The sequence below is a fragment of the Aedes albopictus genome, chromosome 3 (genome assembly GCF_035046485.1).
Source record: "Aedes albopictus strain Foshan chromosome 3, AalbF5, whole genome shotgun sequence".
NCBI lineage: Eukaryota > Metazoa > Arthropoda > Insecta > Diptera > Culicidae > Aedes > Aedes albopictus.
The window spans coordinates 185,614,913-185,628,395 of record NC_085138.1 but is presented as its reverse complement, the minus strand read 5'-3'; the positions used below and the strand labels follow the sequence as shown (position 1 = coordinate 185,628,395).

At 40.8% G+C, this 13,483-nt stretch overlaps 1 protein-coding gene across 2 annotated transcripts in view; it reads left to right on the top strand.

Moving 5' to 3' along the window:
* Window positions 1-13,067, top strand: part of LOC109429203 (transforming growth factor-beta-induced protein ig-h3) — a 60,964-nt gene extending 47,897 nt beyond the window's left edge. For both annotated transcript variants that reach the window (XM_062856527.1, XM_062856528.1), the window contains exons 4-9: window positions 3,651-3,815; window positions 3,959-4,226; window positions 4,430-4,946; window positions 11,359-11,945; window positions 12,176-12,301; window positions 12,403-13,067. In XM_062856527.1, the coding sequence (XP_062712511.1) occupies window positions 3,651-3,815; window positions 3,959-4,226; window positions 4,430-4,946; window positions 11,359-11,945; window positions 12,176-12,301; window positions 12,403-12,879 (2,140 nt within the window). In that variant the 3' untranslated portion in view covers window positions 12,880-13,067. The remainder of the gene's footprint in view (window positions 1-3,650; window positions 3,816-3,958; window positions 4,227-4,429; window positions 4,947-11,358; window positions 11,946-12,175; window positions 12,302-12,402) is intronic.
* Window positions 13,068-13,483: the final 416 nt, after the last annotated feature.

The following is a 13,483-nucleotide window of genomic DNA, read 5'->3' as shown; positions in this document are numbered from 1 at the left end:
CCCAAAATCGCATATTTTGCCCCATAAATTGAGGTATAGCTCAAAATTGTGACGTGTTAGAGCAAATCTGAGCCCGGATTCGGATTCAGCGGCCCAAAATCCTTCGGAGACACATAAGTTTGCTCTTGAGACAAAAAAATGTTGTGCTGTGTAATTTGTCACGGTCATCCCTATATACATTAAAGCGATCACCAAACACTTCTTCATTTTTTACACTAGCGTCCCAACTAGTTTCGGTGGCCATAATTATTTGAAAGTTGCAAGCCGAAACCTGTTTGTGAATTTCATGTATCTTAGACGCACTTTTCATTCTATTAAAATTTTGACAATAGATAATTAATTCACTACTTTTTGAAATATATTGCACTTCTGACTCAAGTATGTTTTCTGCAGGGCTACCATTCAGTACTTCAACTTCCGAAAATCCTGAAATCGGGCCTCACGGAAATGTTGTCCTTTACTTCCTTCAAGGAGAGCGTCAATTCCGACGAGAACACGTGTGTCTGCACGTGCATGCATCACAGGATGCTGGTTGGTTGCCCTGAGTCGTTATACGACATGAACTTGTGGGGTCGTTCGGGTGACGAGGGTTCAAAATTTCCCTTTTCTCAAACTATATTGTCGGTCGATAATTCAGGTGTGGTCGAAAGAATTCATTTGGGCAGGGGGACTTATTTTGGGCATTTGCAGTCATTTTTTAACCAATTGACTTAATTTTTTGGACACCGTGAGATACGCATAGCATCTAGCCATGTACAAAAATTGAAGTCGTTTGGTTTTGAGTTGACTTAATAATAGCAGCAAGTGCCTAAAATAGGTCCTCCTGCCCAAATGGTCCTAGACCCTATTACCGTCACTGTAACTCAACGTAATCGACTAGATTCCGGGGGGGCGGTCTGGCAGGTATGTTGAGACGATTAACAGTGCATCATATACACTGAACGAAAACCCCCGCCGTACAGAGAATGACTCCTCATTCAGTACGATACAAATCCGCAGAATCTGAATTTTGAATGATTTTACAGCAAAATGAGGTAACTGCGTCCTCTTGGATCAAAATCACCCTGCTATAAAAATATAAATGGCACAATTTTCAAATAAATTTCACTTCGGGTTTGTTGTGATTGATTATCATCGCAAAACCATCTGAAATCATTTCCCTCTTGCTTCATACTGAAAATCATTCAATATCAGAACAAAAATCCGCACTGCTCAAAGTATGATTTCTCATTCAATCGGGTGCTCAATCGATCATTCCTGAAAACAACATCGAATGATCTTCCGCACAATTTTGCCAGAATTTCATACACCTTTCGTATTATTATTTTCTGCATGTTGTCTGACGAATTTGAAAAGGCAGAACGTGCATATGAGCATAATTCAGAAACAAGCTGAATATATTTCATCACAGCTCCATTCAGAAAATCATTCTGTTTTAGTTTCACTTTTCATTTCGTTGTTGGCGCAGCAGTTCAAGACAGAAAAACAAACATGGCGATTGAAGTGGTGGCGAAAAATCATTCAAGTTAACTCGGCAAGAAAGTTATGCCACTGCAGTTTAATACTACATAGTGAATTGTGAGGTGTTCAAAAAAGCAATGGTTGGTCTAGTGGCTATGTAAGGTTATTAAGTATGTTTGTGAATTTTAAATAAAGTGTTTTTCAACGACAAACATGAGTATTATTATTTACAAATATCCTAGGAGAAATAATGTCATTACCTTCTGCTGCATTGAATGAAAAAGCTGTTCATTATTTTTAGTCATTTCCTCTCAAACTAGTTGCAATGGTAGTGACATTAGTTTTTCTAGGATATTTGAAGAAGAATTGAATCAAAATTGAAGCGAATAACACCTATATGAACAGCATTAGATTCCATAATGACTTTCATTTATATTTGGACCGCAAAACTGGATGGATTGTGAATGATAATCATCCTTGTCTAGCTTTGTTTTGATTCTGAATTGAATGATAATAACAGCAACGTTGAACGATTTCTATACCGTTTGTGTTGATTCTGTCAGATCTGGAATTGAATGATGGCCGTCCTCAAATCATCTGATTTTAGGCAAGGGGCTCGGATGAGGCACTTTTCATTCAATTTATGGCGGGGATTTTTGTTCAGTGTAGCAGGTTACTTTGACACTCCATCAATATCGAGTAGCTGAATGACTTTAATGGCGCTTTGACATGTAGAGCAAGCTCAACATCCTTGCCGACCACTCGTCTTAGGCAGGTCGAACCGTCGTCAGACGGCGGTATCACGATCGACATAGGACCGCAGATCAAAAAAGCTAGGGAGCTTTTGATAGTTTACAAAACATTATATGGAGATGAAATCAGATTAGTCATCGTATCGAAATTTTCAATACCAATGTGCAATTTGTGTTGTTGTACACGCCAGAGCAACGTGCAGCAGATACCGCACAGAAGTTGCAGCTTTTCATCAACCGATATTTGCGATGTACTACTAACTACTAATTTGGGTTTGGTGGCATCAACTTGCTTGATCTGGAAGCTGAGCTCCATCGACAATGCCATCAAAACCCAATATCAACAGACATTTGAAAACGTAAATGGAACAAAAGCAGACTCAGAAACTACATAATTTTCTCCTGTTTTCCCATGCTTGCGCTTAGACTTACAGAAGGTATCTCCCCTTTCTTGACAGTATATGACCAAAGTACTCCAAGGGGTTTGTTACCCGACTTTCTTTGAATTTGCTTGTACCCCGACCGATTCCACAATTAGGTTAAAACTGGAGTACATACTTAAGTAAACTGGAGTACATACTTAAGGTCAAAGACCACTCAACACTCGAAATCACGTGCGTGAAGAATATAATCATTTTTTGCCCTACTCCACCTTCGGTACCACTTACCTAAATCATTCTATCGACATTAGCTTTATAATGGGAAATTTGTTCAAAACTGACTCATCTGCAATATTTTTGAAATAAACAAAGAATATTTTGGAAACATACTGGAAAAACTTGTAATTAGAAGGCACGAAATGTTGCTAATTGACAAATTGAGAGATGAAATTTGTGAAAAAAATCGCGTTCTGGTGGGATTCGAACCCACGACTCCGTATTCGCTAGACCGGCTAAGCCACAGAACAGGTAATGGTTCTGCGGAATAGAAAGCCAAACTGACTCCGAAGCCACACCGTGAACACTCCTATTTCACAAACTCATCTCTCTTTTCGGCTTAGATGCCGGTCTAGCGAATACGGAGTCGTGGGTTCGAATCCCACCAGAACGCGATTTTTTTCACAAATTTCATCTCTTAATTTGTCAATTAGCAACATTTCGTGCCTTCTAATTACAAGTTTTTCCAGTATGTTTCAGACATACCAGCAAACCTGGTAAAATGCCAGTAAAATGGGCAATATGTATCATTGTATTTTGGAAAGCTGTAAAATAATTGGTATGCAATTGGTTTCATGTACCTATAATAGAACGACAGTTGCGTTTCGTTCATTGCGATTATCTTTATAATGCGTTCCTAATGCAATAAAACATCCAATTAATTGCTTACCAAAATAGCTCTCGTTGATTGAATTCCCAGTTATCAATTGCTTTGCAGAAAACCACGTATTCAGTGCTCGTCCAATTGATATTCATGATATGTCGTTCTATCTTCCACCAGGGAAAACGTATGCGTCGAGCGTGAAGAGCAGGACGAGGAGGCCGGCGGTGGTGATGACAACCACGAGATCGCCGTGGACGGCGGTAACTTCCAAAGTTTTGGCGTCTTCAACCTGAACTTTGAATCGTGCGCCGAACGGCAGAACAAACACGTTTGCACATCGGTGTAAGTATCGGGGTGTGGGCGCGACTGCTCGATGATGGCTTGGCGACACACTTTGTCTATAGACTTTGAAGCTAATTGCGGGTCTCTGTTTTTTTTTTTCTCTCGTTTTCCGTTGGCACGTGTACTGGGGGGCTTTTTCGTAGTAAAAACAATAATGGACGAAAGCGAACGGTAAAGGTCACCCGTCAGTGCTGTCATGGTTACGCTCGCCCCCGGAATGGACCGCCAAATGCCCATTGTGAAAAGATGGATCTGCATCCGATTGCGGAAACGGCCGAACGGCTCGGAGCCAAGGAATTTGTCGCCACGCTGAAGAAGAGTGGCTTGGACAGGATGCTGGAGAAGGATGTTACGCTGTTTGCCGTGCCGGATAGTGCCTACAGTCGGTTCACCGAGCAGATGTGGGAGAATGTAAGTAGAAGTTTTCAGGTTATCTATAACACTAGCTTACAATATAAAACGAAAGTCGTGAACATCTATCAACGACCATGCGTCAAAATTTTTCAAGTAGAGCGATTTTTGAGTTTTATTAGAAAATGCAGTTCTACAGTTTAAAAAAATATGGAATTCACTAAAATTTAAATATATTGCGTTAACATTTTTTCATCTCTTAGAACCTGGTCGCCTTCGATCCAGTGATGCGTTCCAAGCGGCAGGCCGATATTTCCGGGATGACTGCCCGAGATCTGGTTCTGGCGCACACTGTCAACGGTTCCTATCACATCGAAGACGTCAGCAACGAACAACTGCTGAAAACCGAACTGGAAGGAACCAACATCCGTGTGAACATTTTCCCCCGTGGCCCCTCGGACAAGGGATCTGATCATCCGTATCGGTACACCGCTAACTGCGCTCCGCTGTTGAAACTGAACCACGTGGCTGAAAAGGGCATTGTCCACGTCGTCGATCGCGTTCTGCTGCCCGTCCGAAGCAACGTCATGCAGATCATCCGGGCCCGTGACGATATGACCGTGCTAAGGACCATTCTGGAGAAGACCGGACTGAGTAAAATGCTCGAGGAGGTGGGCGATGATAAGCATTTTACTGTCTTCGCTCCGAACGACGACGCTTTCCTGAAGCTGGACAAAGACATTCGTCGCAAGCTGAAAGCCGGCAGCGGATGCGCCACCAGTAAGTATGACTTTGAGCAGAGACGTTTTTTGTCACTTGAACCGATGAGTCATAAAGTTTTTTTTTCATTCCGTTTTTACGCATGGCTGAAGTAGTGGTCAAATTCATTATTCAAATCAGACTATCGGCATAAGAATAACAATTAACTATGGAGTCCAGCTCCGTCATCCGCTACGTGAAGTTATTGTTCTAGTCGCTTTCTATATCACTCCACTGTTTTTTACCGGTATACAGTCGTAAACTTCGCAGTCCAAGCTTATCCTACCCAGCTGTGAAGACTGTTGCAGATAGTCTTCTGTTATAAATTTGGCGCTTTCGTCATGCATTATTTTGGTTTGGTTTCAAATTGACGGCGCATTGTTGAGAACAAAGACTGACGATTTTAGTTATCTGTCGTTAAGAATTTATACACGTAGCTGAATGATTACTATTTCACACGTTTTTGTGCTAACGAAAACGCAAACTAATTGCTTTTTGACCTTTTACATTTTTTATCTACTATGCATATGTTTAATATTAATCGGAACTCATTCATATTTTTTGATCTACATATTGCGGGTTGTTTTGCTTCACGAATTTCTGCTGCAGAAATATTTATTTTAATTTTAGTTCCTACATAGACAAACAGACGTACCTAATCCACAAATCAGACTCGTTGTATAAATATACCCTTTGGTATTTATCTTTGACCTAGCCTCTCCTCGAGCTTATGCGCTTCCTCCTTTGTAGTTCCGAGATGATATGGGCGATAGACGATGAAACGGCGCGTTCCAGCCAAAAGCATCTCTGCAGATTCTTTGGATGAGATTGTCCCAAGTTGTGTCCCAAGTAACACACTTGCCACAGAAGGTAACGGCGGCGCAGGTTTTTGTTGCACAAAGGTCACTGTGACTCAATTCTAACAAATATATACTAACTTGCTAGAAGTAAGTCACAGTGACTTCTGCGCAACCGGCGCCACCGTAACTCTTCTGTGACAAGTGTGTTACTTGGGGTCTCCACCATATTTGGCAAGCATAGGCCACTGGGCAAAACCATGGGCACACGAACAAAACGTATTCCGCGGTTTTTTCAAAATCTGCATTATCCGGGTACTCCAGAGAACCCGCATGACTGAAACGGTGAAGAGACTATCTAAAGCATCCATACATCGTAGAGCTTTTGGACATCACCTGGAACAGTGCTGTGGTGGCTCTCTTACAGGCGTGATCGATGTGGCTACCAAGGCACAGTGGTACCGCCATAGGCCAAAAATCGAAAAATTGATTGTTTAATTTATGAGTTTGTATAATTTTTATAAATCAACTAGCTGTACCCGGCAAACTTTGTCTTGCCTACTGCGTTTTTTGACGTTTGAAGTTTCTAGCCAAGACCAAATCCCCGGTCCCCGGTATGGAAGATCGATTTTCAAAAACTATAAGTTTTTCCATGTTTTTGGCCTCATAAACCTTCCTTAGGGGAAAACTAACAGAACACAACTTAGACGAACCAAATCGGACTATCCGTTTGCAAGTTATGCGCGGTCCCACGTATGCCACTGCATTTTTATATATATATAGATAGATAATGTTCCCAAGAATGCAGAAAATCAATTTTTATGTAAGTTTCTGTTGCATATTTTGCATGGGAGCGTGGGTACTGTAATGCAATTTTACATTCTTAAAATTTGTCGAAAAATCACATGACTTTTGAGTTGTACTCCGCGTCTTTGCATAACAAAACCAAGTAGATTTTCAATTGGTTTTCAACGCAGAGAATCAGAATAGATGTTTATCTTCCAATTCGAAGCGCTAAAAACCGGATCTGGATGTTTTTGAACTAATGGGGATGTGAGTAATAGGCACATAATTTTACCAATAGAATATATACATAATAAAATTTCATGTAACATTTCAAACATGTTCTTAACCACATTTAATCAATCGTCCGCCAGCAAATGATCAGATTTGAGTAAGAGAATCAATCTGTGAAGGTTGTAGCTGCAAATATCTGCATACAAGCTTGCGGGATGTATTACTTACCCATTGTTTTTATAAAAAATTGTATTAAAATAACTACAAAATTATATATATATATACTAGTATTTCTGTAACTGTCTGAAATGCGTTCCAAAATGACTGAAATTTTCAAAGGAGATATTTCAAAGTTTTTTACAATGATTGAGGGATATTTTATTTGAAATCAATCTTTGAAAATGTTTTTTTTAATTATGAACAAAAAATACACTTCTGGAGGAATTGAGGTATTCATATCTCAATAGTTGCATAGCAACTATTCTTATTTGGCTTCGTCAGAATTTACCTCTGTCGAATTTGATAAGAAGTTTTGCATTTGCTGCCAACATTTAAAAAAAATCCTCAATATCCATTCTGTACCTAAAACTGTAGTGCTGGAAGAAGAAAGATACGCTCTTTTAGTAATATTTACTGGAAGAGTTACTGGAAGTATTACTAAAAGAGCGTATTTACTCCTCATGTTCCCTTCCTAAATCGGAATATTTGATAAATTCATTAACGTAAAATCTTAGTGTACAAATTGATTTCTTTTAAAATAGCAAGCGCCGATTCAATTGCAATGACGAGGGGTATTTGTGTGTACATTTCTTTTATTGGGTTAGAGCTAAACATGATTAAAATTCTACGTACTATATTACTGGATGGCAGTTGCAATGCAATTGTAAGAAACAAATACGACTGGACAGATACTTGAATCTTTTTTATTGTGCAAAACGCAAGCCCATGAATTATACGACATATAACTGTGTAAAGCAATATTTTTATGGTTGAAAAATTTCCTTTTACGTACGTTTTGTGAATTTATCCTGAATATTTGTTTGAAATAATTTCAGAAGTAATTGATTCTGTAATTGCACTATTGTTTCAGAGTTATCGCTTTTAGGCATTAGGTACTGTAGTTATACATACTAATTAGATATGTGATGTTTTTTCTGTGTTTCGACAATGCAAACTACCTTATTTCTGAAAAAAAAAAATATTCAGTTTCAAATATTTATTTTTTGGCAGTAGAAATAAAACCTACTAATAAAATCACAATTATAGTGCTAATACTGATTCTATTCACAAGAATCTATTATGATACTGTCGTGCTATACATGTTTTAACGTGCAATACTTAGCAGAAATTCCTCAGAATTCGACCCACTCTTCATAATAATTAAAAATATGTGATTACTGATTTCTGCGCAAAATAAAGATTTTTTAAAGATATTTTCATTTATCATAAATAAAAATATTTAAAGTTCATATTTTTTCAAATGATGATCATGAAAATGAACTGGAATATCCTTTTTAGTAATAACATGCTATTTCTGGTCACTTATAATGATTCTGCCCTTCAAAAAACGAAGAAAATGATTTATGACCGCTTCCCTGAACAAATGGAACCACTGTGCAAGGGTGAGCTGAATACCAGTACTCTATTCTTGTATAGGTATTCGGGTATCTATACCCTACCCTATGTGTACCTCAGTCATGTCGAACAATCATATTGTTAAATATGCCGACAGGCTAGTGGGTGGTTTGGTTTCACGCCTTTGGCAATAGGACACAACTGCCGCTTCCAAATCTCTGGGAAGACTCCCTCGTCCAGACATTTTTTGTAAAAAAAAGACTTGAATATTGCAGAAACCTCTGCAAAAGCTACCTTCAAAGCCAGGATTGGAACTTTGTCCAGATCTGGACCCTACCTACGCTAAATGATTTTGCGATTTCCTCAAGTTCTTCATCTGTGACCTTTCCCTCATTGAAAGCTCCAGTTCCCAGCGGTTCTACGGAAGAAGGCCGAGGGCGCGGATCATATTCAGCATTTCCGGAGACTACTCGGTAGAAGCCACTACACCTCCTATCTTGGACATCACGACCCAGTAGGTATCACCCCACTGGTTCTTATTGGTACTCTGCCAGGGACCTTCATAGCAGACTTTTTCTTGCTCTAATCTTGGTCTTGAGTGCGTATTTGACAGCCGTGAACGCCACCCGTTGTTCATTTAGCTGCTCATCAGTACATTACTATGTGCTCGCTGCATCTGTCGCGTTGCCTAGCTCGTTAACAGGCGTGGCTCTGGTTCGTAATAGTGGGATTCTACCAGTACGTCGCCCATTCCTATGGTGGACTTGTTAGGCATGGTGGTATCGCGCTTAAATCGAGTAAGTTTCGCTCACGGTGGAGCGCCTCCTTAAATACCTTGTCGTTGAAGTATCCGCCGCCCGTTGTCTGCTATTGTTGTAGCCAATACTGTACTGTAGTTGTAGCCAGCGAACTGCCACGAAGTACTTGTTAGGCCGTCGATGGTTGACTCCGCTCCACTTCCGGATGAAGAAACTTTTTGTACCAACCAGCCTACTGGTTCGTGAAACGGGTTCTCATAGCCCATGTATTGAAGTTACCCACTACTACCACAGGCCTTCGCCCTGTCAGTACGGTCGTCAGATAATCCATCATACGTGAACTGCTTGATCGATCACCGCTGAGGCGTATAGTAGGTATAAAAGTAGATTCCATTAACCTGAGTGACTAGGAAGCCTTCGTAGGATGTACCAACTCTTGAACTAGGTATTTCCTCGTTGTCCATATCGCCGCCATTTTGGACCCACTCAGTTGCCGTTGCGGTATAGATCCGATATGATGGCGATATCCGTCCATCACAAAGCGACTGCTTCACCAGCATGCACAGTTGCTCAGCTGTGTCACAGTGGTTCAGGTTTAGCTGAGTTTCTGTTGTCACATGTCACATCCTATTCTAGGTTTCATCGATGGTTCTCATGGACCACGCTCCACCCATGATCTCTCCTATCGTGTGAGCTCGGGAGGAATTGGGGTACCTTACGTTGACACTCAGGTACACCTGGGCTAGTTGAAACGGGTGGGGCAAGATGAAACAGCGGGTTAACATGATGTTATCCAATGATGGTAAACAGCTTGAATGCCATAACGCATAGTTTTTGATTCAAACAATCTTTGGTCGGAAGAAAAATTTCCAAATTGTATTGAAATCTATTTCAGAACTACGTGTTTTATCTTGCCCCATCCTTTTTAACTTGCCCCGGCGTACCTTACTCACACAGACACCTTCTTTTATCGCTTCTCTCCTTAGAGCAGACCTAGCTATCTCGCTACGCTTAGGCTTCCCACAGGTTTCGTTAACAATCGAGCATTTTTTTTATTCACTCGATCATTCGATGAATAGTAGCATATAGGGTTTCAAAGAATTTCCTAAGTATGGGTCATCGAATTTACAAGCGTAGCTATGTGATCTCTCGCTATATTACGAATAAAATTTGTGCTCATATGAGCACATACTTATATGACTTAGCAAATTTCTCCTGAAAGCTCCTGGAAATTTCTCTGGAGCCCTCTGCAACATCCAGACACCTCCTTAACGCCTTGATCCCTCCTGAATTCCCATGAAAGGCCTGTTAGCCTTTTTGAAACAACCTTGAAATTTTTTGAAACCACTTGAAACGCTCTGAAATGCCTTAGAGCCCATCTAAATCGCCTTTAGATATCTCGATATTCCTACATCTTGTAAACCACCCTAAACTCAACGGAAACACCCCCCATACTTCCTGACAAGCTCCTAAAATATCCACAAAACCATCAAAAATCCAAAAACGCCAATGATACCTTCAGAAAGTGTCGTGATACGTCGTAAGGCCCCTCTAAATCTCACTGAGACCACTGGGAACTTTTATCAAACTCCATGAAGCCCCTGAAAACCTGCTGGAATGTCTTAAAGGCCCTCTTCAATTCTCTGAAACCTGCGGAAACCCATGCAACGATCTGAAATTCTTTGAAGCCTTTCTTAAAACCCCTGAAACGCCTTGGAAGCCTTATGAAACCCCCTGAAATGACAAAACCCATGAGTCCTTCAGAAACTACCCCTAAATCCCTTGAAGCCCCCATGAAATGCCCTGGAAAGTTCTGAAACGCCTGAAGGCCCCCTTAAAGCATCTAAGGAGCCCCACGAAACTTCTTAGAAACACCCCATCGTCCTTGGAATGGTATTAACTTCAAATTTCCTAGCCATCGTTCCTTCTTGAACTTCCCTGCACCTTTCAAATCAATTTAGGGGAACTGTTCCATCTGTTCAGCAGGCTTTCGTCCTACTCAATTGATTGAAGCGCTGTTTGTTTCTTATTTTTGTATTTTATTAGAAAGAGCACGTATGATAATACAAACAACGGAATTAATAGGTGCCGTAATTGCCTTGTTTTAGAATAGGAAGAATTTAGGAGTGTAAGATTACAAATGGCTCCTTGCCCTATATAATATGCTAATTCCATTGGCAATGATTCCATTCAGCGAAAAAAGATCCACCTTTAGATTTTTGAGTTTCTTCCCCGACATCTGATGGTGAATCTTGCAAAGTCAAAATACCATATTTCTCGTTTCAGACATCCTGAAAAATCACATCCTAGATATTACCTTCTGCTCGTTGGCTGCCGTCTCCGGAGTAAAGACCACCACCTACAACATGCTAAACGAAAAGTTGGAGTTCGAGTACGCTTCAATGGCCAAAACCGAAGCGGAAGACATGTCAAGCAAGAAAGATCAACGTTTGAAGATTAACGGCCTGGCAACAATCAGGGAGACGGATCTGATGGGCTCGAACGGAGTGGTCCATGTAATCGATTCTGTCCTGTCCACCGATAGCGGTATGCCCATATCCAACACGCTGGCCAACCGTAATTTAACCATCTTCAAGCAACTGATCGATGATGCCGGTTTGGAGGATCAGTTCGATAGCCTTTCGAACAAGACGTTCTTCATTCCTTCGGACAAAGCTTTCGAGCAATCGGAGGCTGGCCAGTACTGGATCAAACAACTGAAGGAACACCCGGAAAGCCTACGGGATAATGCTCGTCTGCGGGAATTTTTGGAGTACCACGTGGCTGAGCCGTTGATTAAGACGTGCGATCTTCAGGAGAATATGGTCAAGACCAGCGCAGGGCAGGAACTTCGCGTTAATTTGTACAATACGGTGAGTCAATGCAACTGAGTTAGTTTTATGGAGTTCATTGTTGCGTAGAAACGGCTATCTCAGTCTTAATTTACGACGATTTTTTTTATTCTACCCGACGTTTCGGCCATGGGTTTTGGCCTTTTTCAAGGGAAAAATTGTCTATCGTCCTTGTCCTTGTTACAATTTGAAGTCGAAAAATCCCAAATTTATGGAGTTCATTTTGATGTGTTTTGTTCTATAAATTTTAGAATCCCGTCTTTTCAAATGTCATGAACCGTGCAACAGTCAATTGCGCTCGCTTGATGCACTTTGACGATGAAACCTGCGGATCGGTGGTTCATGAGGTCGACAAAGTCCTGGATGTTCCAAAATCGGTAAGTGAAAGCAGAAGCGCAAAAATGCAGATCTCCTTTAGTTTTTTTTATTCTAATCATTTGGGATGGCGGTTGAAATGTATTTTTTTTTTGTTTTCCAGGATATCCTTGGAGCCCTCAGAACCAATCCCGATTACAGCATGTTCCTGCAACTGGTCGAAAAGGCGAATCTCACCGAACTTCTCAGTACCTCGAACGAAAGTCTGACCGTGTTTGTGCCGAAGAATGACGTATTCCTGGAAGTCCAAGAATGGTTCGATGAAACGATGCAGAACCCGGACGATCTGGATAACGTCATTCGATCGCACATCGTCCCGAACGTGGTTTGCTGTGCCGGAATCGTACAGTCGGATTGGCCATTCATTCGCACTACGGAAACCATCAACCAGCAGCGTCTGAAGCTGAACCGCAACCGTCGCCCGCAGGTGCAGAACGCTGGCATTACCAAGTGCGATATCGTCGCCACGAATGGAATTATTCACGAGATTAACGACGTCATCAGTGTGCAGAAGAAGGTGCGCGCGGAGGCACAGGGTTTCCCCAGTTTCAGCCGACCGCTGACATTCTGGTTTAAATAAGCAATGTGAAAGAATTCTCGCAACAAAATGCACTGAATTTATTTGTTTAAGAACTAATTTAATGTCCTAATGTTTTATGAATACTGATCAAATCATCCTACTTGTTAATTATTTCAACAAGTGTACGATACTGTACAATCTCTGTAAGTTCGTCTAAGTTCTTATAAAGTATCTATTTATATCAAAGATTTTTTGCTGTCTGTTTTGTATTGAAAGAAATCACTGTCATTAGTCAACAATTAATAAAAACGAATCAAAACAAGCTTGTGTCGCTGTAACCCCTCCTCTTACAACCATTACTAGTATCGATATCGATGGCGATATCGCATGCACGTGCGCAGGCGATATTGCATCATCAACTCTTGTTTTTTTCTCTTTACATTGTCCTGCATTCCTGCCTATATCGCTGAACTAAAATGTAAGGTCACCAGCACTGATACGTAGCACATTTCATTTGAACCCACGCAAAACTCATTGGTTCGTGTAAAACTTCAACTCCATAGTCTATCTCTAGTTTCTGGAAGTGTTCCTTAAGAAGTGTCACAATAAATTCTTTTGCGAAATCTCCCGAGCAGAGGGGAATATCAAATTAATAACTACGAAA